Source organism: Corythoichthys intestinalis, chromosome 1, assembly GCF_030265065.1.
Source record: "Corythoichthys intestinalis isolate RoL2023-P3 chromosome 1, ASM3026506v1, whole genome shotgun sequence".
NCBI lineage: Eukaryota > Metazoa > Chordata > Actinopteri > Syngnathiformes > Syngnathidae > Corythoichthys > Corythoichthys intestinalis.
This window is the reverse complement of record NC_080395.1, coordinates 65,470,944-65,497,931: the sequence shown is the minus strand read 5'-3', so window position 1 is coordinate 65,497,931 and position 26,988 is coordinate 65,470,944. Positions and strand designations below refer to the sequence as shown.

The 26,988-nt window shown below is 38.9% G+C and overlaps 1 protein-coding gene across 4 annotated transcripts in view; it reads left to right on the top strand.

Annotated features, from left to right (window-relative positions):
* otog (otogelin) overlaps window positions 1-26,988 on the top strand; it is a 97,607-nt gene that overhangs the window by 30,030 nt on the left and 40,589 nt on the right. For all 4 annotated transcript variants that reach the window (XM_057851630.1, XM_057851623.1, XM_057851637.1 and 1 more), the window contains exons 19-31: window positions 2,458-2,670; window positions 2,958-3,123; window positions 10,575-10,649; window positions 12,685-12,728; window positions 12,979-13,144; window positions 17,706-17,813; window positions 18,352-18,490; window positions 18,697-18,831; window positions 19,074-19,220; window positions 24,325-24,444; window positions 24,590-24,706; window positions 24,863-25,019; window positions 26,885-26,911. In XM_057851630.1, the coding sequence (XP_057707613.1) occupies window positions 2,458-2,670; window positions 2,958-3,123; window positions 10,575-10,649; window positions 12,685-12,728; window positions 12,979-13,144; window positions 17,706-17,813; window positions 18,352-18,490; window positions 18,697-18,831; window positions 19,074-19,220; window positions 24,325-24,444; window positions 24,590-24,706; window positions 24,863-25,019; window positions 26,885-26,911 (1,614 nt within the window). The remainder of the gene's footprint in view (window positions 1-2,457; window positions 2,671-2,957; window positions 3,124-10,574; window positions 10,650-12,684; window positions 12,729-12,978; window positions 13,145-17,705; window positions 17,814-18,351; window positions 18,491-18,696; window positions 18,832-19,073; window positions 19,221-24,324; window positions 24,445-24,589; window positions 24,707-24,862; window positions 25,020-26,884; window positions 26,912-26,988) is intronic.

Sequence of the window (26,988 nt, the reverse complement as noted above, 5' to 3'; positions counted from 1 at the left end):
CTTAAGACAAATGTTGTTTTTTTTTTTTTTTTGCATTCCTAAATGGTTAACAGATTATTAGCAAGTTTGTTGTGTATGTTAATTTAACTACTTAATACAATTTACAGTGGGGCAAATAGGTATTTAGTCAACCACTAATTGTGCAAGTTCTCCCACTTGAAAATATTACAGAGCCCTGTAATTGTCACCATGGTTAAACTTCAACCATGAGAGACAGAATGTGGAAACCCCCACCAGAAAATCACATCGTTTGATTTTTAAATAATTTATTTGCAAATCATGGTGGAAAATAAGTATTTGGTCAATACCAAAAGTTCATCTCAATACTTTGTTATGTACCCTTTGTTGGCAAGAACGGAGGCCAAATGTTTTCTGTAACGCTTCACAAGCTTTTCACACAACGTTGCTGGTATTTTGGCCCATTCCTCCATGCAGATCTCCTCTAGAGCAGTGATGTTTTGGGGCTGTCGTTGGGCAACACGGACTTTCAACTCCCTCCGCAGATTTTCTATGGGGTTGAGACCTGGAGACTGGCTAGGCCACTCCAGGACCTTGAAATGCTTCTTACGAAGCCACTCCTTTGTTGCCCTGGCTGTGTGTTTGGGATCATTGTCTTGCTGAGCCACGTCTCATCTTTATTGCCTTTGCTGATGGAAGGAGATTTTCACTCAAAATCTCTCGATACATGGCCCCATTCATTCTTTCCTTTACACCAGTGGTGTCTAAACTATTCCACATTGGGCCGCAGTGGGTGCTGGATTTCATTCCTACTAAACAAGAAGACATCTTTTCACCAATCTGGTGTCTCACAAGTGTAATTAGTTGACTGCAGTCAGGTGCTGCTTGTTTCAGCACAAACTTCATTGGTTAAACTGTCTGTGCTCGATTGATAGGAACAAAAACCAGGACCCACAGCGGCCCTTTAGGACAGGTTTGGACACCCATGCTTTACACAGATCAGTCGTCCTGGTCCCTTTGCAGAAAAACAGCCCCAAAGCATGATGTTTCCACCCCCATGCTTCACAGTGGGTATGGTGCAATTCAGTATTCTTTTTCCTCCAAAAAAGAGAACCTGTGTTTCTACCAAAAAGTTGTGTTTTGGTTTCATGTGACCATAACACATTCTCCCAGTCCTCTTCTGGATCATCCAAATGCTCTCTAGCGAACCGCAGGCGGGCCTGGACATGTACTTTCTTCAGCAGGGGGACACGTCTGGCAGTGCAGGATTTGAGTCCCTGGCGGCGCATTGTGTTACTGATAGTAGCCTTTGTTACTGTGGTCCCAGCTCTCTGTAGGTCATTCACTGGGTCCCCCTGTGTGGTTCTGGGATTTTTGCTCCCCGTTCTTGTTATCATTTTGACGCCATGGGGTGAGGAGGGAGTTGAAAGTCGGTGTTGCCCAACGACAGCCTCAAAACATCACTGCTCTAGAGGTGATCTGCATGAAGGAATGGGCCAAAATACCAGCAACAGTGTGTGAAAAGCTTGTCAAGAGTTACAGAAAATGTTTGGCTTCCGTTATTGGCAACAAAGGGTACATAACAAAGTATTGAGATGAACTTTTGGTATAGAACAAATACTTATTTTCCACCATGATTTTCAAATAAATTATTTAAAAATCAACATTGTGATTTTCTGTTTTTTTTTTTTTTTTTCCACATTCTGTCTCTCATGGTTGAGGTTTACCCACATTAACAATCTCTAATATTTTCAAGTGGGAGAACTTGCACAATAAGTGGTTGACTAAATACTTATTTGCCCCACTGTATGTTCAAATATTGCAATTTCAATTTGCTCATAAAATCCAGACATTTGTTCTGACAGTTTTCAAAATGTTTCTCTAGTTGTGTTTGAAAACAAAGGGTTTGAATCTAATGGTGCATCACCTGAACCAATACACGTGAAAAGTGGTATAAGTCACTACAGATTTATTTTGCATTGATCATTTAGCCTATCAATCAATAAGGTTCATATTTGTGAAAAATGTAGCCCTGACTCCCGTTCACCCAATCTGTTTGGTCTTATTAATGTCCCTTCTCCAGCAAAAAGTGTACAAGCAGATTATGCTGTTACACCGTCCTTACCAGTGTTGAGACCAAACCTACATACTTGCCGAAAAATACGGTATATTGTTTATGCAAGACTATATGAATTTGTTTCTAAGATTGGTCCTATTGTTTGAATGAATCCAACAATTTATTTTCTTATGTCTCAAATCATTGAGTAGTTGTACCAATTTAAGCTACAGTATACTGAAATGGTTGACGATACACCCTACTATGTTCCCAATTTTTTCTAATAAAAGCAATGCATACATTTTTGATACAAACATTTATATAGTACTTTACATACATAAATTCAATGTACGTATGTCTATAAGTTGAGTCTGATTGAAACAGATTGTACAGCCTGTTGGCCTTTTCTTACTGCCGCAACTCCCTTCTTTGTTTTTGCTCAGTGGCCTATGCCTCGAAGATGTGTGATATTCTGAACCAGGATCTGTTCTCCCCTTGCCATGAGTACCTCAGTCCAGTGCCTTTCCACCAGCAGTGCCGCTCAGATACCTGCAAATGTGGAGTAGCTTGCCTTTGCTCTGCTCTGGCCCACTATGCTCGCCACTGCCGCAGGTTCTCCATCGTTATTGACTTCCGATCGCATATAAACGACTGTGGTGAGTAATGGACACATTTTTGTTCTGTCATGCAAATACAATTGTCCTCAGTTTCAAGACTGAAAAAGTTATGTAGCTTAATGTAGCTAGTGTAGCTTCAGTCTCTTCCATTGGACATACAGTAAATGTGTTGTACATTTTTATGAAAACATTTTTAGCATGAAATTAAATTTCTGTCAAAAGTTGCCAATCGAATTTATTCGGCTTCAATCTATTTGACGATTAGATGATTATAGTTTTCAAAACTACCTAAAAAACACTTGATGTTGGTGCTTTTCTGACTGCAGCTGTCACCTGTCCCACCACCATGCAGTATGGTGTGTGCGTGTCATCCTGTCAACGCCGCTGCTCCACCCTCTCTTCTTCGCATCACTGTGGAAGAGAATGTGAAGAGGGCTGCGTCTGTCCGCTTGGATTATTCTACAACCAGCAAACACACAGCTGTGTGCACAGGTCAGGCTGGCTGAGGGCGAGTCCCCTAGCACCATTATGTCATATTGTAACACACCATAGAACTCCCGGCTATTCAACACTGTCATTTTTATTAAAGGAGAAACATTTTGAGAGCTCTGTCTAAACCTGGACGATAAATCGATTTTATGAATTAATTTGATATTTTAATGGCAAAATATTCAAAATGTAATACTTTTATTTTTTTCTTTTCTTTTGACTAAAATGACATCTAGCTACCAGTTGTGCAATAGATTATTCCACAGGAAAGAGCTTGTTTCATTATTAGAGGTGTGCAAAATTTCCAATTCTTAGATTATTCGCGATTCGGCCGTGGAAGATTCGAGAACGATTCACAAACATCCAAATTCCGATTATTGAAATATGCCAAGTAAAGCGAAAGTACAACACACTCAGCGCGCCGCGCGGTCTTCGGCACAATGAAGAACGGAGCGAGAGTAGCTAAACATCATGCTTCTCATTACCCGGCCCCTCGGGTAATGCAAATGCTCAACTCACGGCTCTAGCTCAACTCGTGCCACGAGATAAAAAAAACACAACAACATACCTGACTGCTGCCGAAAAGCTGCTACGAAAGTACATCCGCATAATATTATGGTAGATATCATTTATATAGGACTAGATGCATTATAGATTTGGTAGTGTTAGCAGCACATCTACAAAAAGCTAGATGTGGGCGTTATAAACGGCCGCCATCTTAAAGCAGTACACTTCCCTGCAAGGCTGTTGTAGCGAACCTTCCAAGCGAACCTAATTAACTTTTTATCTAAAATACTCCCAAATCGGTAAAATATTGACTTGAATCTATCTTTAAAATAGTTTTAAAACTTTCACATGTCGAAAGTAGACAAAAGGGAAATTATGGAATAACGGAAGCAATTTTAACAACTTTGACAGTTGATTCACAACATTAAATTAATTGAATGTAGTTTAAAGCTGCTGATACAGAATGGGGACTGGAGTTTTTTATTTATTGTTATTTTGTGTATTTGTTTACTGCTATATGTTAACTTGATACTGAAATAGTAGTTTGGTTTAGCCTGAGAGTAACAATTTTGGAACTAATGTACAAAACATTAAAAAAAAAAAAAAAAAAAAAGGAGGGGGGTGCATCAATAATCGTTTTATAATCGAATCGGAGCCTCTGAATCGTAATCGTAATCGAATCGTTAGGTGCCCAAAGATTCCCAGCTCTATTCATTATGTAGTTATTACTTTGTATTTGGGGGCTGACAGCACAAAGTTTTGCACTTTATTTACGTTACTTTTGTTCAACATTTAAAAACGTTTTCAAAACTATTTTTTGAGGTTTCTCTGTCTATTGCCTCCTTAACGGAAACCACGGACCTAAAGCGTTGTAGGTCCTACTAAGCCACAATTGTTCTCGTTTACTAAAATATGTTATTGGAAACACATAAAATATGGCCATTGATTTAAAAATGCATAATATTTAGTACATGTTTTGACCTACGGAAGGCGCCATGTTTTTCACGCGCAATGCACGCTAGGGGTGATGATGCGGTTTTGTTGTACCGGTACTTGGAGAATAGCTGTGCTCTATACTAGCGAAGCTAGTATGACAACTTGCATGATTTTGTCACATTCCGCTGCTGGTCAGATTGATTTATTGAAGAGCTTTGGGATGAGCTCCTCATTTTGTACCTGCATCCCAATTCCAGCTCATCAGCAGTGTCTTTAAACCGATTCTAGACTGGTTGCTGAGACACTGACCTGCTACCATTTGACAGTTTGTGTTCTCGATCCTTTCGTTGCTAGTTGCATCCTTGCCTTAGTTTTTTTCGTTCGTCTGCCTCTCACTGCGGTTTTCCCTCGCATTTAAAAAAAAATGATACTGACCTACTATCATTTTTTTGTCCCTCTTTTCGCGATCTGCTGGGCAGAAAATGATGCGGCTAGCCAGCAATCAAACTAAAATCATTCGTTTTCCGTGTCGCATTTCCGGCTTAGGCATTTATTCACGCCGTATTCATGTTGCATATGTATATTTATGATTCATTCTGCGCTTTTACGTTTTAAAAATATGATGGGTGGTGACCCGGTTCTGATCAGTTAAGGCAGCACTCTCTCGGTCACGGAGGCGGAGCCCATTAGACGTCTCAATTTAGGCAAACTGCATCAAGTTTTCATGTGCTGTGATGCACGGGCTAGCTTCAAAAATAATCAAACTACTGTGTTTCAGTATATAACCCAATCATATGTAAAGCACACGACAGCTCTGGATGCCAACAATCTCCATAATTATATTGGAATAGCTTTGATCACATAATTTTTTACCATGAAGATCTGCAAACAAAAACTGGAGTTTTTGACAGCTGGAATAGGGGAGTCTTTGCTGTAACTGTCACTGTCACTAGAAAAACTTGCCACATGAACACTACTGGTTTTGTCGTACTCTCGTCTTGTCTCATCACTACCTCATCATTTTTTTCCTGTTCATTTTGCTTTTGCTGCTCGTTTTGTGAAATAACGTCAGTGCTGTCCTGCTTATTAATGCACCTCTCGGGTTCAAATTGAAAGAGCGTAACAAATGACATGTTTATATCGCTAGAGTTATACTCTGAAAGCCCGGCAGCGTAACCCATTGACGTCACCTTACTACGACGTCAACAACTATAGCGACTTACCAGTTAAACTAAATTTACAAATTTTATAAACACGAAAACATAAAGGGGTTTAATATCAAATTATTATAACTCATACTAATGTTTATCTTTTAGGAACTACAAGTCTTTCTATTCGTGGTTCCCTTTGAAAAAAAGTATGGAGTGGGGGGAATTCAGATGATATTTTTAGGCCGTATCGCGCAGCCCTAGCTCAATCACTCACTCTCAGGCTGCTTTGGCATGGAAGACATACAGCTTACTCACGCTTAACTGTCCCACGATTTTTACATCCATATGCTGCATTACTTACTATGTGATCGAGTTACTTCAAGGAAGTGACCGTGAAACCCCTCTTTCTTTCCCACATAGGCTTGGTTCAACACAGATATCTGATAACCAGTGAGAGAACTTGTTAGACAGAGGGCAATGTGAGGACCATATGTCATAAGCCTTGCCGGTAACCAGTGAGAGAACTTGTTAGACAGAGGCCAATGTGAGGACCATATGTCATAAGCCTTGCCGGTTCCCATCGTGTAGATTGACTTGATTTTACTTTTCTTTATATTAGACATTTTGTAAAAGATGTGAGTTGACAAAATTGATCAAGCAAGCAATTCCTTTACATAAATACCGTATTTTTCTGACTATATATCGCAGTTTTTTTCATAGTTTGGCTTGGGGTGCGACTTATACTCAGGAGCGACTTATGTGTGAAATTATTAACACATTATGATATCATTTCACATGTTATTTTGGTGTTTAGAGTGACACTGATGGTTTGGTAAACTTGTTAGCATGTTCTTTATGCTATAGTTATCTGAATAACTCTTAATGGCCACGTTCGCGTTCTGCCTTTGGCAATGTGTGTTCAATTGTATTATTGACTTTTTTATATTGAAATGCATGCTTTTAGTTTGTGGCACTTTCACGCCCAAGTGGGGGCACACTCGCACTTTTTTACGTGAAGAAGAGCGCTCACACGCCAGAAGAAGACGGACAGCTACGCAGCGTCTCTGAGCGAGTGGGCGAGAGAGAGAGAGAGAGAGAGAGAGAGAGAGAGAGAGAGAGAGAGAGAGAGAGAGAGAGAGAGAGAGACGACTGTGAACCTACGTTCATTGTTTATGCTTGTAAAATATCTCTACAGAGGCAACGCCTGTGTGTATCATCTTTTCTGTTGTTGTTGTGTGTTTTCCACCCGCGATCGGACTCTTAGGCTACGTTCATACTACAGGTCTTAATGCACGAATCCGATTTTTTGTCATATCCGTTTTTTTGGCGTGCCCGTTCAGACTGCCTTTATCCATTGAGACCGTTCAAGTATTACGCATGCGCACTAATTCGCAGTCCGACACCCGCTAAGCAAGAAGACCCGCATGCGCAGAACCATCAAAACAAATGACAGACGTCATCCGTCATTCCAGGGATATCATATTTTGCTTTTCAAAAGGTGGACACAAATAACAGACATAAATAATCCCCGTTTAGGCAAATATTCAAAGTTTATATGGATCGATAGCATGCACGCACTGTCCGTGCACGTCACACACACATACGGGCAGTTTGTCCCGACTCTCGGCCGTGGAGGCAATGTTGAAATATTGCTCACTTGGAACAGAGAGAAAACTGAGCATTCTCAGGCTTATCCTCAACCCATTTTTATTTTTTATGACTGTTGTCAAGCTCAGCTCTTCTTCAAAAGCCGTGTTCACTGCAAGCTAGGCGCTAATAACGCACAGGTGCATCGCTACGGTAACGACTCTCTCGCTATTTGATGACGTAATTGCTGCATGAAATCCGATTTGCGGGACTGGACAGTACAGACCGCCGCGACAGTCTGGAAAAATGTGGCCCAGATCGGATTTAGACCACATACGAAAGTGACCCAGATCGGATTTGAAATGGTCCAGTTCTATGCGACTTGTCACGTTCAGACCGTCAAGTTAATGCCTCACTCGAGTCGGAAAAAGACGAAAAAATCGGATTCGTGCATTAAGACCTGTAGTATGAACGTAGCCTTAGAGCCAGTTGTGCGGTTGTTTGAACAATGTGCTAATGCTAGCGAACGCATGCTAACCGTTTGTGTCATTGCTGTAATAGCACGCCTAATTATCATTTATTTACGTTAATGCGAACCTGTTTGGTATCGAGGACGAAATTGATTCAGCAAATTATACGGACGTCCAGCATCGTCATTTGGGAGTTTAGCTCACTGTATAGCCAGGACCGAGCCGTAGCGTCATGGTGAGGACAGTATATTCGCATTTTGTTGTTCATGCATCATGTAACATCATACTGTATACTTATTCAGCATGTTGTTCTCTATTGTATTTGTATATTAAATTGCCTTTCAAGATGACATATCTATTCTATGTGTTGGATTTTATCTAGTAAGTTTCCCCCCAAAATGCGACTTATACTCCGGTGCGACTTATATGTTTTTTTTTTCCTCTTCCTTGGGCATTTTATGGCTGGTGTGATTTATACACAGGTGCGACTTATAGTCTGAAAAATATGGTACAGCTGACAGCAATACAGTTCATTCAGTGTGGTGACCTGTTCCTACCCTCCTTGAACAATAGAATAACTGCCAACAGGACTTCTATTTCTGTATTTATTTATTATTATTTCAATTATGGGAAGCTAAAATTTAAGGAAAGATGTGGTTCGCCATGAAAAACAGCATTTGAGCCTTAGATTAATTTGTTGGAAGTGTGTCACCCTATCACCCTACTACCCAGGAGTCAATAAATGCCGGGAGTCATTAAGTCCATACACAAGGTAGTTTTGGCTACAAATATTTATAAAGCGGTTGTTTTGCCAGTTTTCCAAAAATAGAAGGGCGGACTTTTTGGTGCTCGTTGAAATACAGTATTCTGCCACGATCAGGCAGTCGACTCAAAGGCAATGTAGCAAGGTCTTTTGGACATCTGGCCTGGACTCCCAGTGAGGTAGACGGGGTGTCCCGGCTACCCCCCGATCATCCTAAAGGCCACCCTACAAGCCAGGTGCAGCCCACCCCTATGGCACCCCTCCAAGTCACGGGAATGCCCTGACCCTGGGGTGGAGAGGCCATGGGGGTTGAAACAAACAGGGCAGGCGAAAAAGGGTGGTGGGGAACTGTATGTAATTTACACATTGGTTAAATTGTCATGAGTCTGGCTTTTTTGGGTCTAGTTTGAAAATTAATGGATCATGAACACCCTCCACAATTCATTTAAGACACATACAGTAGATTGCTAAGGTTTGCTGGGCTGACTCACAACTACCAAGGCCACCAGTCTCATGAATAACACATTTAGAAGACAGGTGATATCGTGGGACTAAAGATGGAGGTGCTTGAGTCAGTGAGGGGCCACAGATTACGGAGCTAGCTTCTTTCCTTTACTGTATAGCCAATTTTTCTATGCTCTCTTTAAGACAATCGACTGCAGCAGATAAGCTTTTCCCAATCGAATCTGTGTGCTTTGTTTTACATGTATCCATTGTGTATTGATGACACACTTTTCATTGCAATTTAAGTACCGTATTTTTCGAGCTATAAGTCGCAGTTTTTTTTCATAGTTTGTCTGGGGGTGCGACTTATACTCTGAAGCGACTTTTGTGTGAAATTATTAACACATTATTATATCATTTCACATGTTACTTTGGTGTTTTGGAGTGACACTGATGGTTTGGTGAACTTGTTAGCATGTTCTTTATGCTATAGTTACAGTATCTGAATAACTCTTAATAGCTATGTTACGTTAACATACCGGCCACGTTCGCATTTCGTTGTACATGCATCATGTAACATTATCATACTGTGCACTTATTCAGCATGTTGTTCTCAATTGCATTTTTTTTTAAATTGCCTTTCAAGATGACATATCTGTTCTATGTGTTGGATTTTATCAAGTAAATTTCCCCCAAAAATGCGACTTATACTCCGGTGCGACTTATATATGTTTTTTTCCTCTTCATTGGGCATTTTATGGCTGGTGCGACTTATACTCAGGTGCGACTTATAGTCCGAAAAATACGGTATTCTTGGAACCTATACAATGGAGTGAAAGTGCGGGATGAGTGCAGGAGTGAGTGATACGTGGTGGTTAAAAGGGTCCATGGTGCAAATTGGCTACCTCCCTTCGGTCAGTCTGCCCCAGAAGCAGCTGTGGCTACAAAAGTAGCTCATTTCCACTTGGTGTGGAGAGATTGAATATTGCAGTTTAAAGCATTTTTGTGTATCTGAAAAGCGCTACATAAAATCCACTAACATTATTACTCTTTGTATATGATACATATATGAAGTCATTTATTATATACTGAAGCCTTCGTGTGTGGATTTAGTTTCCAGGCTAACAGAGTGTCTGTGTGAGTAAATGGTTGTCAGTGTCTACATGTGCCTTGCTGCTGATTGGTGACCAGTCCAGGGTGTATGTTACTTTTTGGCAGCTGGGATAAGCTCCAGGTCTCCGTGACCCTGAATAGGATGAGCGTTATGGAGGATAGATAGATTGAATAAATATTATTTGCTCTGTAGTTATGAGTGTGTGTGTGTGTGTGTGTGTGTGTGTGTGAATGGTTGTATGTCTCATCTTGCCCTGCGATTGGCTGGCAACCAATTCAGGGTGTACCCTGCCTACTGCCCGGAGTTAGCTGGGATAGGCTCCAGCACCGCCGCGAACCTCATGAGGAAAAGTGGCATGGAAAATGAATGAATGAATGAATGAATGTTCTGTAGTTATCCATTTTTATACCACTCAAATGTTATTTTTAGTCCTGAAAGAAAGGTAAAACTCACATTTTCTCTGTTTTCTGATAATTTTGCAGGAGAGAGTGTCCTTGCACTTTCCTTGGTGCTGATTATGAACCGGGAGATATGATCATGACATCAGCAGGTGTTCAGTAAGATCCTCCTCTCCATCTCAGTCTCTACTTTATGTGGAGTATGCAACTACACCACACATATCACGCCTTGTACTCTTGATTTATTCTAACTTAATTCTAAAGAGTCACGGAGAAACACATCAAGAGTCAAGAAAACAAGTACATATTAGTTTTCAAGTGGACTATCCATTGCAGATCAGATGTTTGAAAATTAACCCAATGTGTTTCAGTGAGGCGTCACTTTGTCAGTCCAAATCTTGTGTATTTATTAGAAAGCTTTTCTCCATAACAAAACTTCCATGAGCACTTGCACTGGTCCATCCTGCATTTGATTAATTTGCTGATTGATTTAAAACACATACTGACACCTTAGCCCCAACATTGAATTTAAAAAAATGTACGTACAGTGCTGGCCAAAAGTATTGGCACCCCTGCAATTCTGTCAGATAATGACAAATTTCTCCCAGAAAATGATTGCAATTACAAATGCTTTGGTAGTAATATCTTCATTTTTTTCCCCGCTTGCAATGAAAAAACACAAAAGAGAATGAAAAAAAAAATTAAATCGTTAGCATTTTACACAAAACTTCAAAAATGGGCCGGACAAAAGTATTGGCACCCTCAGCCTAATACTTGGTAGCACAACCTTTAGACAAAATAACTGCGAACAACTGCTCCCGGTATTCATCAATGAGTTTCTTACAATGCTCTGCTGGAATTTTAGACCATTGTTCTTTGGCCAACTCCTCCAGGTCTCTGAGATTTGAAGGGTGCCTTCTCCAAACTGCCATTTTCAGATCTCTCCACAGTTGTTCTATGGGATTCAGGTCTGTACTCATTGCTGACCACTTTAGAAGTCTCCAGTGCTTTCTCTCAAACTATTTTCTAGTGCTTTTACAAGTGTGGTTTGGGTCATTGTCCTGCTGGAAGACCCATGACCTCTGAGAGAGGCCCAGCTTTCTCACACTGGGCCCTACATTATGCTGCAAAATTTGTTGGTAGTCTTCAGACTTCATAATGCCATGCAGACAGTCAAGCAGTCCAGTGCCAGAGGCAGCAAAGCAACCCCAAAACATCAGGGAGCCTCCGCCATGTTTGACTTTGGGGACCGTGTTCTTTTCTTTGAAGGCTTTGTTTTTTTCCTGTAAACTCTTTTGTCTCATCTGACCGGAGAACATTCTTCCGAAACGTTTTTGGCTTTCTCAGGTAGGTTTTGGCAAACTCCAGCCTGGCTTTTTTATGTCACTGGGTCAGGAGTGAGGTCTTCCCGGGTATCCTACCACAGAGTCCCTTTTCATTCAGACGCCGACGGATAGTACGGGTTGACACTGTTGTACCCTCGGACTGCAGGACAGCTTGAACTGTTTGGATGTTAGTCGAGGTTCTTAATTCACCATCCGCACAATCTTTCGCTGAAATGTGTCGTCAATTTTTCTTTTCCGTCTGCATCTAGGGAGTTTAGCCACAGTGCCATGAGCTTTACACTTATTGATGACACTGCACATGGTAGACACAGGAACATTCATGTCTTTGGAGATGGGCTTGTAGCTTTGAAATTGCCCCTGCTTCCTCACAATTTTGCTTCTGAAGTCCTCAGACAGTTCTTTTGTGTTCTTTCTTTTCTCCATGCTCAATGTTGTACACAAAGGGACACAGGACAGAGGTTGAGTAAACTTTAATCCATTTTACCTGGCTGCAAGTGTGATTAAGTTGTTGCCACCACCTGTTATGTGCCACCGGTGAGTAACAGGTGCTGTTAATTACACAGATTAGAGAAGCATCACATGATTTTTCAAAGGGTGCCAATACTTCATTCTCGTTTGTGTTTTTTCATTGCAAGCAAAATAAATGAAGATATTACTACCAAAGCATTTGTAATTGCAATCATTTTCTGGGAGAAATTGAGCATTATCTGACAGAATTCCAGGGGTGCCAATACTTTTGGCCAGCACGGTATATAGTTACTGTAATTAGATTTTCTTTTTCATTTCTAATGTCTCCCAACATGCAATAGTTTATCATCATCATGGCTCTTGTGTTTTTATCCTGTTAGGCTGTGCCTGGATGGTAAATTTGTGCCACAAACAACAGAGGATGGTAAGTACTATGAACTAAAAAGACATTGTGTCATTACACTCATAAAGATGCATATGATTCTTGGAGGTTGTATTTTAAAACTAGTTTGGGCATATTGTAGTTTGCAGTATTTTAAAAAATCACTTTTGATAGATCGAATTTGTCTCCTGAGTTAAGTGTACCATATGTGAGTATACAAGAGCAGAAAATCCTTAATTTTCCGAAACTTCGTTTACTTTACATCGGCCATAATAGTGTTGTTTTCTTGCAGACAGTTTATGTCCTGAGGGTCATTTATACCACAACTGCTCGGAGGGTGAGAATGACGTTCTTCCAGGAAGAGGTGTGGCCTGTGAGCGCACATGCGAGTCGTACCTCCTCAACCTGACCTGCTCAGCACATGAGCCCTGTATGAGTGGATGTATCTGCCCCTCTGGGTGAGTGGCTCTGTGATTGTCACTAAAATGAGGAAAACAAAATGTATGAAATATGCAGAATATGATATCGTAATCTGTGAAAATTTAACTGATTTAACATCGTGGGTCTTTGTATTTTTGGGAGTGGAGCTAGAAGATTCTGTCTATTACTGCAGTTCTAGAACAAATGTCTAACGTCGTGATCAGCCAGTGAGGGCCCCCACTATGAGCACAGTTATTCAATCCCTCTAATCCAGACTGGCTAAATGCCAAAAAGAAGGGTTAAGTGGTTTTGTTCTGTGAAACCAACCAAAAAGTCATCGTGATAAACGCACGTACTGGTAGGGGGGATTGAAGAAATGTATCCAAGTTAATGAGCCTTTTGCACAGATTACAGGGATGACGGACAGATGTTTTTTTGCTTGGACCAGGGGTTTTAACATGAACCAAATGTTGCATCATAATCTGAAATGTGGAATTCTGTCACCCACGTGTATGACACCCTGCCCGTAATCCAGAAGATCATTTATCTGAATAATAACTGAAAGTTTAAGATAAAGAACACTGAGATTGGATTTCTCAATGACAAACGTTTACTTCATGAGCAGGACAGCATTATTACTAGCGTCATTAAACACAGAAAAGGTTAGCCAGGTGCACACACAACCGATTGTCTTTAGGACTTAGTCATTTGTGTTCACCTTAGCTGGGTGATTCATTAAGTCCTGTGAACCAAAATGACATTTGAAATAAAAAAAAACTTGGATGCCCTCATCCTATGTAATTGATACACTGATCTAAAGGAAGACATTCTTGATTTGGCCAAAACAAGAATGTTATATCTCCTTAGGAACAATAAATACTGGGGTGGCAAAACAACATTTTTTAACACAATGAGCTCTCCGCTCATGATATCCATAGTGTAATGTCACACTTTGCATAACTGCAAATCCTCTCGTCTGCAGGACGATATAACCTCCAAACGTGATTGCAATCAAATAATAAAAACACTTATCGCATTTGGTTCAAGGGCACGCTTCCATTTCGACCTATCTTATGCAGGAAAGATGAAACAGTTTAAAATATTGGAAATTGTAGATGGCCTCTTAAAAGTTGGGGCTACATAAATTTAATGGATGAAAATCCTGCCCAAAATTTGTGTTCATCCAATGAATCATTTTCTGTTAGTATAGCTTGTTATTTTTTCAAGGATCAGTTGAAATCAGGCTTTCTATCCTTTTTGAATTATTACCCACAGATTTGTGTCTCAAGTACGAGACCCCCACCAACCCCATACAGGAATTCAGACAGACACACAAAAATAAAATGCTAAAAAAAAAACACATTCTACAGATCAGATAAAGTGATAATCTCATCAATTTCACAATTCAATCAGTGCTCTGTATTAACTGTTGTTGTTGTGTAAATGTTAAATTTTTATTGATAACAGTTGCCAGTACTTTACATTTTATCAATATTCAATATTTTCCCCTAGTTTTCATCTGTTAATTTGCACATTTTAAATCGGTAGTTTTGTGCTCTTTAGACACACCAATGTGTTTTTGATTCAGTTGCAAACCATGCAACCATTAACTATTTCCTGTAAAATTAACATTGCCCATTTGTTATTGGACAATGTTACTTGAGCAAAATTGTATGCATATTTGTAGGTAGGATCTCAAATGTGGGCGACTTTCATGTGAGTAATTGATCCTACAACTTGGCTGGTGGATAAAGGAAACTGTTAACGCTGTTTTATCTGGGGTGTAACTCTACTCAGTCGAATGTGAGGGTTTTAGGAGTGGTCATTCAGTTTGTGACTACATTGTCTGCAGCCTCAATTGAGAATATACCTCAGCAAAGGATATTACAAGATATTTATCAGTTGCACTTTGCAGAGTGAAGCGTAAATGCAGAAGGTAGTCTGATGAACTTATCCTGTGGTAGAATTCAAATTGTCCAGATTTCTCATGTTGGCAGCAAAACTACATCTTTTTATTCATTGGTGCTCACTAATACACTTTGCTCTCATTTGCTGAACCTCTGAATGTGAGACTTCTCTGACTCTTCTGAACGAAAAATACTTTGGGGAATTAGGCGGACCGTTCTGCGCCAAGGTGGGCAGACCCGCGTAGCAAAGGTTTGTCCTTGAAGAGTGACTAATTTGTGTTATAATTGTTACTTTAATGTGGTATTTTAAAATAGATACAGTAAATACAGATTTCTCAATTTTCACATACATATTTATATAGCACAATTCAAGACAAGGCAATTCAAGTGCTTTATATCACAGGAAGATCATAAAAATCACATTAAATTAATAGAACGTAAAAACAAATACAATCGAAACAGGAAATAAAATTATACACAAAAATCGCATTTAATCACAAATACAAAAAAAACAAAACAAAACACTACTACTACTAATGATAATTAATTAAAATCAGCAAGAGAGCAAGAGATAAAGCACAAGAGGAATAGAAAGCAAATAGCTTGAAATATATAGACAGTTATGGATATGCTGTGCTAAACAAAAGCGTTTTTAACCCTGATTTAAAGGAGCATACAGTTTGAACATACTACAGACCTTCAGGTAACTTGTTCCAGAGGTAAGGAGCCAAATAACCAAATGCTGCCTCACCCTGCTTGGTTCTTGTTCTTGGAACATACAGGAGACCGGCTCCAGACGACCTTAGGGGTCTAGATGTTTCATAGGGATCTAACAAATCAAGCATGTATTTTGGTCCAAGGCCTTTAAGTATTTTGTAGACGAGCAGTAGTATTTTATAGTCTATCCTTTGACTCACTGGAAGCCAGTGTAACGATTTCAAAACCGGTGTAATGTGGTCCAGTTTCCTTATATTTGTGAGGACTCTGGCTGCAGCATTCTGTACTAGTTGCAGTTTCCTCACTGATTTTTTATCAAGACCTGTTAATATACCGTTGCGGTAGTCCAATCTACTGAAAATGAATGCATGCATAAGTTTTTCCATGTCTTGTTGAGTCAGAAGCCCCTTAATTCTGGCTATATATTTTAGGTGGTAATAAGCAAATTTAGTGACAGACTTTAAAGGGCTATCAAATTTTAGGTGTCAATCAATAATTATGCCAAGATTTCTGACTTGATTTGTGGCTTTAAGTGACATTGTGCTAAGGTGCCTGCTTATCTTTTACCTTTCCTTTTTTGGCCCAGAAATGATCTCTTCCGTCTTCTCCACATTTAACTGGAGAAAATTCTGGCACATCCATTCATTAATTTGATGAATGCATTTACTCAGGGAGACTAGGGGACTATAATCATGTGTGGACACAGAAATTTAAAGTTGTGTGTCATCTGCATAGGTGTGACAGGAGGCGTCATTCTGTTCCATAATCTGAGCTAGCGGAAGTATACGTATAGATGTTAAATAAGAGTGGTCCAAGAATTGACCCTTGAGGGACTCCACATGTGAATTTGGTTCATTCTGACTGATGGTTTCCGATTGACACAAAGAAATCCCTATCATGTAAATAAGATGTGAACCACTGAAGAACAGCGTCAGGAAGCCCTACCCACTGTACCTATCTGCTGAGTAGTATGTTGTGATCAACCGTGTCGAATTTGGCGCTGAGATCCAATAGTAGCAAAACAGATGATTTGCCTGCGTTGGTATTCCGACGAATATCATTTAGGACTTTGATAAGCACGGTCTCGGTGGTGTGTTTTGGCCGAAATCCAGACTGACATGAGTTAAAAAGATTGTTTTGCATCATAAAAAACTGGATCTGTTCAAACACAACCCTCTCGATAATTTTCCCCACAAATGTCAGATTTGATATTGGCCTATAGTTACTAATGGTTGAGGCATCCAGATTAGGTTTTTTTAGAAGATGTTTTAATACTGCAGTCTTTAAAGTCGGTGGAAACTCTCCTGTCTGGAGAGAAGTATTTATAATCTGAAGTATGTCTGGGGCTATGCAATGAAAAACAGTTTTGAAAAAGTTTGAAGGAAGGATGTCAAGGCAGAATGTTGTGGGCTTTAATTTTGACACAATTTCTGTTAAAGTGACATAGTCCAAGAGGCTAAAATGTCTAAGGTTGACGTGGGGGACATTTTGGGAGGTATTTGGTGTAACAATTGTTAATCTGGAGTTGCACACAGTCTGTCTAATCTTTAGTACTTTGTGTGTAAAGAAAGCTGTGAAATCGTTACAGGACACCTCAGATGGCAATTCCTGAGGTACTGAAGCTTGTGGGTTTGTCAGTTTGTCAACAACAGAAAATAGGGTGCGGGTATTGTTGATGTTTCTACTAATGATCTCTAAAAAATACGACTGTCTAGCATTTTTCAGTTCCTGGTTTTATTTGCGAAGACTCTCTTTGTAGATATCATTAAAAAACAGGTGTTTATTTTTTCGCCATCTGCGTTCTGCTCGTCTGCAATCTTGCTTCTTTTTTTTTTTTAAGCTAGTGTGGAATTTCTCCAGGGTGACCTCTTCTTTCTTGACAAAGTTTTTGTCTTAATTAGGGGTAATAGTGTCATTTACAGTCATCAAGCTGGAATCTTAACTGTCTTTTTCTACCGAATTCTTTTGATGTCAGGCTCCTGAAACATGGAGATGAGTGTTTTGAGCCTGAGGCCTGCCCCTGTCTATGGAAAGGAAAAGAGTACTACCCTGGGGACAAGGTGTCTTCCCCCTGCCATCAATGGTATGTCTGTACACTGTTTTGACTATCCGTTCTCTTCTGGAATAAAATGGAACTTTCTGTTTTTTCAAATGTTTGCCCAGATTTCACTTATTTATTTCACTGATTCTTCATCCATCGGAATATATTGCAAATTTTGAAATAAAGAGCCTTACTAAATTTTAGTTGACCTAAAATCAGTTGCTATCCGATTAAATATTGTATAACAGTGCAAATGTCCACCTGATATCATAATTGTATTATCAGAGGAAAAATGCTGGGAAACAAAGTGAGACCTTGTCTGACTCTTTGACTCTTTCTGCTGTCCATCAGTGGCGAAAGAAAACCCTCTCTGTGATCTCGCTCTTTCTGCCCAATTCTTCCCATTTGTAATTCAGTTTGAACATGATGATGACAGCCTAACACTGCAATGAATGGTGATTCAGCCATTTGATTATTCACTTCTTTTATTCAGCTATGGACAACATACAAAGGATGGGAACAAAATGTCTTTGCGGTGCATTGACAAGAAGTTGATGCTGAAACCTTGCTCTTTTTGTAGTGTTTGTCAGCATGGGACATTCCAGTGTGTGTTTCGTCCATGTCCTTCCATGTGCACAACATACGGAGATCGTCATTACCGAACTTTTGATGGCCTACTATTTGACTACATTGGTGGTTGTCAAGTTTATCTTGTAAAGGTACTAAAACTTATTTTTGCCCCTAGTCAATTATGTTTTTAGAATCTTAGCTATGAAACAAACTGTTTTTTGGGTTTACAAAATATTCAAAATCTAGTTACAATTAACAGCTATTAAATTACCTTTTAAAAAACCTACCTTTTTTCCTATTTGTACAATTTTTAAATGTAAATTTAAAATTATGTATTTTCTTTTCTCCTGTACAGAGCAGTGCTGATGTGAATCTCAGTGTTACTGCGAAGAACATTGACTGTTTTGACAATGGCATAATCTGTAGGAAATCACTGATGATTAACATAGGAAGATCCTTCATAGCTTTTGATGATGACACTGGAAAGCCTGTAAGTCACATATTCTTGTTTTGCAAATACATTTTAGGGCAAGCAACCACAAGTACATTGACTACATTAGCATGTTCAAAATGAACCGAACACAACTGAGAAAGTCAATTCATCTTCAATTCATTCATTAGAGTGAAATACAATGACATGAACACGTTTTCTTTTCATTTTTTATTTTTGTGTGTGCAAAGTATGGCTCAGACTGCAATTGAATGTGTAATACTATACTATATGCGTTGTAGAACCGAACAAGTGTCATGAGCGGGAATCACAGGATGCTCATCTGGCCTGCTGGCTACTTCACTGTAATTCATTTCCCAGAGGAGGACGTCACCATTCTGTGGGACCGTAAAACCACCATCCATATCCAGGTTGGACCTCATTGGCAGGTATGTGTCACTTCACTTATGGTTATGCTTTCAGGGGAAGTGAGGCTACAGAAAACAGTGTGAATTTTAACATGACTACAGCACACACCGTAATGTGAAAAAATTAGGACACCCCATTAAATATTCAGTTCTTTTTAAAGAACTGTTCACATATCAATGTCTGATCTTGTTTTTATTTATCTCTGGAAAAGAAAGTGTTTTATTGCAGGTAAACAACAAAAAATAACATAGTTTTACTCATTAAACCAAATTTATCAACAAAAATGCATTTTCTAAATGAGGGAAAGTTGGGACACCCTACCACCTAATAGCTAGTGTTACCCCCTTTAGCTGAAATAACTTCAGCGAGACACTTTTTGTAGCCATCTGCCAGTCTTTGACATGGTTCAGAAGAAAGTTTGCCCCATTCCTCAACGCAGAATACTTTCAACAGTGACTGACTGTTCAAGTGAGATAAAACACCATGGTGAGATCAAAAGAGCTGTCTGGGGCCTTCTGAAAGAAGATTGTAGACGCTTATGAGACTGGTATGGGATTTCAAAAATTCTCAAAAGAATATAAAATCAGCCATCCCACTGTCCGGAAAATAGTCTACAAGTGGAGGACATTCAAAACAATTGCCAACATGCCGTCTGGCCGTTCAAGCAAGTGCACCCCAAGAGTAGACCGCAAGATGCTAAAACAATTCTCCAAAAACCCTAAAATGTCATCACGGGACCTACAGCAGGCTCTTGCTACTGTTGATGTGAAAGTGCATGCCTCTACAATCAGAATGAGACTTCACAAGTTTAACTTCATGTGAAGTATGCAAGGAGGAAACCTTTGCTCTCTAAGAAAAACATGAAGGCCAAACTGAAGTTTGTCAGAGTGAATGTAGACAAAGATCAGGACTTCTGGAATAATGTTCTTTGGACAGATTAATCTAAAATTCAGTTATTTGGACACCAGAACAGAGGACATGTTTGGCGTAAACCCAGGGATGAAAGTTGGTGGGAACGGTCAGGAATGCAGTTCAGGTATAAGATTCACGACCGGAACGCAGTTCTGGTATAAGGTTCAGTGCTGGAACGCTGTTCCGGTATACGGTGCTTTGATTCCGAAAATATGACCGCAACTGTCAAAACGCTATGTAAAAAAAAAAATACAAAGCTGCCACACATGCATTTAATCTCCAAGGAGAAAACAATCTATCAACATCAGATTTACATACACAAGTGTTAACAACAAGCATAATAAAGTGCTTGTGTAGTGTAATCAGTTTCCACCAATATTTATTATTTATTTTATTCCACGGACGGCATGGAGGTTCCACCAGCTGCTGCAGTTATCTGAGTCTGACGATTACGAGTCACGTCAATGTGCGAATGCACGCAACAAATCAAAATGCCTGGACTTATTTATCTATTCAATTGGCTGACATACTGCCAATACGGTATTTTTCTGAATGTATGTTACTTTTATCTTTATTATGAAAAACACAAAAAAAAGTAAATGTTTGCATTATGTTCAATTTTAATATACATTCTATGTTCTTAAGTAGTTAAAAATGAGATTTGACATTTAGTATGTGAGGAAATGAGGGAAAATAAAAATTAGGAGATGAAGGTTGGGGTTATAGCTGTTATAGCTAACAGTTATCTTTGCATTTCAGTAGTCCCCCCCACCCAAAAAAACAAAAAAACCCCCCAAACAAATAACATTTTTGGCTCCATGGCGACCTTCACGTTGGGGAGTTCCGGCAAGAAATTCTAACCACTTTCCCCCTTGCGTGAACCCGATACAGCATTCCAGGAAAATAACCTAAAACCGACTGTGAAGCATGGAGGTGGAAGTGTCATGTTTGGGGATGCTTTGCTACAGCAGGACCTGGCCAGCTCACCATAATAGAATCCACCATGGATTCTATTGTGTATCAGAGGGTGCTTGAGGAACATGTGGGATCATCTGTGAAAAAAATAAAGCTGAAGCGAAACTGGACCCTGCAACATGACAATGACCCAAAGCATACCAGTAAATCCACCAAGGACTGGTTGAAAAGGAAGAGAGTCCTGGAATGGTCGAGTCAAAGCCCAGTTCTTAATCCCGTTGAGATGCTGTGGGGTGACTTGAAACGGGCTGTACATGCAAGAAACCCCTCAAACATCTCACTGTTGAAAGTATTCTGCGTTGAGGAGTGGGGCAAACATTTTCAGATGGATGTCAAAGATTGGTAGGTGGCTACAAAAAGTGTCTCACTGAAGTTATTTGAGCTAAAGGGGTAACACTAGCCATTAGGTGGTAGTAGGGTGTCCTAATTTTTTCCTCAGTTAAAATATGCATTCTTGTTGATATATTTGATTTGATGACAATTTTTGTTAGTTTTGTTTGAAATTAAATCACTTTCTTTCCCAGAGATAAAGAAAAACATGATCAGACATTTATATGTGAACATTTCTTAATAAAGAACTGAATATTTAATGGGGTGACCTAATTTTTTTCAGATGACTTTTAATAGTGTATATTTTTTTCTGTTCAGACCAGTGATGCTGTTGGTTGCTATTGTTTTGATTAATGCACAACATCCACTGTCCAAAACTCAGCAGCTTGCCTCATTACAAGAACGCCAACCACACACCACAACACCTCCATCCTCACCAACTCCATTGGATACCGGTCATACAACGAATCAACTATAAGATCCTCTTCATCACTTTTAGAGCTCTTCAGGGACTCGCTCCATCCTGTCTATCCAACATCCTTCTCACTAACACTCTTCCTCGACCACTCAGCTGCTCTTCCATCCTCCATCTCTCTGTCCCATGTGCCCATCTTGTCACCTATGGTTCCAGAGCGTTTAGGAACTCTGCCCTCCAGGTCCCGATATACATAACTTTTCTCACACTCTACAAATCCAGACTCAAAACACATCTATTCAAATGATCATACCCAGCTTGACCTCTATTCTGCTCCATACTGTTTGTTTTTAATTTACTGTTACCTGATTTGGCTTTTGATATGTCTTAATATACGTATGTAGACTTTTACCTGTTTTCTTGTATGGTGAGCTTGGGTGTTCAGAAAGGCGCTTTAAAATAAAATGCATTGTTATTATTATTAATATTTTCAGTGATCCCTCGTTTTTCACTGCTAAGGGAGACCAGAACTCGCCATGATAAGTGAAAAACTTGTTTTTGTTTGTTTCGTGTGTGTTCAATGTATTTGTGCAGATTTAGCATTGGAAAGAGATACATAAAAGACGTTTTTTCGCCCCCCCCCCAAAGTATAATTTAAAAAAGTGTATATATATATATATATACTGGACTGTCTCAGGAAATTAGAATACACAATATTCTAATTTTTTGAGACAGTCCTGTGTATATATACAGGACTGTCTCAGGAAATTAGAATACACAATATTCTAATTTCCTGACTGTCTCAGGAAATTAGAATATTGTGTATTCTAATTTCCTGACTGTCTCAGGAAATTAGAATATTGTGTATTCTAATTTCCTGAGACAGTCCTGTATATATACACAGGACTGTCTCAAAAAATTAGAATATTGTGTATTCTAATTTCCTGAGACAGTCCAGTATATATATATATATAGGGTGTCAAACGATTACAATTTTTAATCGAGTCAATTACAGCTTAAAAATTAATTAATCGTAATTAATCGCAATTCAAACCATCTATAAAATATGCCATATTTTTCTGTAAATTATTGTTGGAATGGAAAGATAAGACACAAGATGGATATATACATACAGTACATAAGTACTGTATTTCTTTATTATAACAATAAATCAACAAGATGGCATTACCATTATTAACATTCTGTTAAAGCGATCCATGGATAGAAAGACTTGTAGTACTTAAAAGATAAATGTTAGTACAAGTTATAGAAATTTTATATTAAAACCCCTCTTCATGTTTTCGTTTGATTAAAATTTGCAAAATTTTCAATCAAAAAAATAAACTAGTAGCCCGCCATTGTTGATGTCAATAATTACTTACACAATGCTCATGGGTACAGTCACACCCAAGCACCAGCAGAGGGCGGCAAAACTCCGAAAAACACAACAAGTACACCTTTCACTGTGCTGTCATTTTAATCTGTTTGAGCGGGGCATGTGTGTGTTAATTGCGTCAAAAAAATAATTACCGTTCATTAACGCGATAATTTTGACAGTCCTAATATATATATATATATATATATATATATATATATATATATATATATATATACTGTAAGATATATATATATTTACATATTAATAAATGTTTTTCAAGCACTTCAAATGATACGTTTTAAACATGTTACTGTCCCACCTAATTATTTTCAAACAAGAATAAAATAATAGAAAAATGCTTGGCTTTATTAAATGCTTCAATGAGTGAGTCTACTCAAATCCGCTCAAGCTACTGACTTGCACACAATGAGTTGCCACAGCAAATTTTTAACAAGTTAAACGGTGATTGATGCATGCGACGCTTTTGAAATTAGTGACTCCTGCAAGATGAAATACAAACATCTGACAATCACCGTTAAGTTTAATATGCAACTCCAGTGCACGTGCACTGCCTGATGAACAAAGAGCAGGGAGAGGGTGGACGGAGCGAGAGTCAGACGACACGATCGGCTTTATTATTATTTTTTAAATTGAAAAACAATCTGCGATGGGTAGGGCGCAAAGTTTGAAGCGAAGTTTTATAGTGTACTATGTGATCAGCAGTAATGGTAACAAAAATGTGTCATAGCTACTTGACTGACTTTTGTTGGAGTTTCATTTTGTTGTCAAAGCCTCTTATTGGCACACATGCTAGAAAGACAATATTTAATTGCAAATTTAGACCAAAAGGCTTTTAGTTATTGTTCTTAGGTGTCTGCTAAATTTACAATAACTGACTAAATGAATAATTTTAGTTTACATGTTAAAAAGGACTGTTGTCCAGTTTTGCATGCAGTATTTTATCCGTATTTACGATTTTGGTGGTAAACATGGAAAAAAACTAAACCCCACCCCCCAAAAGAAAATACTGTTTAGTTTTACCTTTTTAATCTAAATTCAGAGTGCCTAAATCAAAACTGCTGTTCAGTTAAGATGATTATGTTGAAATGTTCAGGGGAAGCTGAGTGGTCTGTGTGGAAACTTTGACATGAAGACTGTAAATGAGATGCGCACGCCTGAAAACATCGACGCGACAACACCCCAAGAGTTTGGAAACAGTTGGACAACATCGAGGGTATTTTATATATGATAAATTTTTGAAGAAATTGTCTCTCTTAATATACTGCTAAGTACTATGCTCATATTCCATTTACAACTAGTTAGTATGTTTCCACGTTGAATGTCACTGACTTCACTAAAAAATGTTGCTTGGTGTTCAGTGTGTGAACGGTCCGGATATGAGACACCCATGCACTCTGAGTCCACTCAGAGAGCTGTTTGCCAAGCAGCAGTGTGCTGTCCTGCTAAGTGAGGTCTTTCAGGCCTGTCATCCTGTGGTAAGTAGTGGAATGTTTAAATTTAAACAGTTACAAAGCACTACTTTTGCTGAATTTAAACACCTCAGTTCAATTCAACATAGTCCCTTAGCACCAAGATGTCACAATCGCCTTTGAATAGAACACTTCGTTTTTTTTCTAAAATTTTGCATTCAGGTGGATGTTACCTGGTTCTATATGAACTGCCTGGCAGACACGTGTGGCTGCAATCAGGGAGGAGACTGTGAATGTTTCTGCACTAGTGTGGGAGCATACGCCCAACGATGCTGTCACGATGGGATTCCTATCGACTGGCGCTCCCCATCTTTGTGCCGTGAGTTAAAATGTAACATAAATGTTGCATGTGTTTATCCAGAACAAGGTATCGCTTTAAAATAAACTCTCTTTTAATCATTTCATGCTCAAATAATGATTTTTTAAAAAACCCTTACAGGGCACTCATTTAACTCATTGGCTGCCATTAACAGCTCGAGATGTCCAATCCATTTAGACTGGGAGCGGAAAAAGAATGTTCGTTCATTCGCCCCTCACAGTCATAATGAATTGGACGTCTCGCGCCGTCAATCGCACTGAAAGATTAGGATTTGCAGCCAGTCTTGTCTGTATATAAAAATAACAATGACGATTAATTGAAAAAATATATGATGAACGTTGCTGATATTTATTTATTTTTTAAAATGATTAAAAATAGTCATTTGCACTATAGACAAGTTTCATGAGCGAAATATGGGCGGCGCCATCTTGGACAATATCTGCCTCGAACTTCCGGTTCAGAAAAAACAACATGAATTATGGTTGAAGTAAGCAGTGTGTTGACAAAGTTAAAACTGCAAAATTAAAGCAGAGGAACTCTCGGAATCTCCAAAAATGGATTCAGTACGACGTAGATGAGATTGTATGATTGTTCTTATCATTCGTGGACAAAATTATAACAACCTGTCAGCCTGTGTTGACATGAGGTATAGATTGATACGCCGGCCACTTGAGTGACCAAAATGAGGTGAAATTACAAATTTAATTACATTTGGCGAATGCAGAAGGGCTGACACGGATTTTGTTGTTACAAGGAAATACTACAAGGTATGTATTGTACATATAAACAAAAATAGTATGTAATTCTTTTTCGCAGATATTGATCGCAATAAAGCATTTAGACAATATGATTCCATTTCTTGTTTTATTTAAAACGATTGGTGCATGTGCAAAACAGGTCAATAAATCACAATTTATAAAATTATTGGAAAAATAGCATAGTGTGAATGTGATATCAGACAGCAGAGCTCCGGAGCGATCTTAAATTTGCTGCATTTAAAAAGCTCGTAGTTGGATCTCAGGATCGAGCTGACAGTTGGCTGCGAGGTGACCCACCATCTCCAGCCCCAGCCTCTCGGCCGCTCCTGGGTAGAACGCACGTAGTCTTGATATACTGTATGTCCATCAACGTACAGTAAGTGTTGCTGTGAAGCACATTAATTTCCCTTGCCTAACAGCGTTTTCCACCTGTAAACAAACGAACGAAAAACTAGTAACACTTGCATTTATGCGTTGACATAATTGTGCCATCTACACGTACTGATTAGTAACAGGCTAGAAGGAGATACTGTAATTATTGCAAATAATACTGAAAATCATCATAATTACAATCATCATCGTAATAACAGTATCAAAGGCAACAAGTCGTTTCATGCAAAAAATTTTTAGCTTTGGTATTTTGAGCACCGGACACATGACAATGCAGGGATAGGAAGAATATACCTTCCATAACACAGTGGCAACATGGCTACAAAAACACCCGGTCTTTGTGGTGGCACGCGCTTGTTGTCCTCCCCTGTCGTGATGATGGCAGATGGATGCGGTATTTCCAAATTGTGTTTTTTAAGGGATTTTGATGAGTAATGTTACTCCAGTTCCACTGTTGTTTTGAATGGAAAAATTCTAAAACGGAAGTTGCTGGCAGACATAAGGAAGTAAAACGGAAGTCCCTTGGAAACTTGTCTATAAAGGGTTAAAGGTATTAGCTGTAAAAAAAATAAAAAATAAATTTATATCAATTACCAAAAATAGTATTTAGTATTTGTATTTAACAGTATATTTTTGAATAGCTGTCCATTGTAGGGACCTCTGTCCCCGAAAAGGTTAATATTTGTGTTAATACTGTTTCTCTACTTCTCTGTGCAGCATACGATTGTGAATTCTACAACAAAGGTATCACAGCTCCTTCACTTTGTGTTGTTCCAACTGTAAAATGCTGTTATTTGTGTGTCTAGTAGAAATTAACTAAC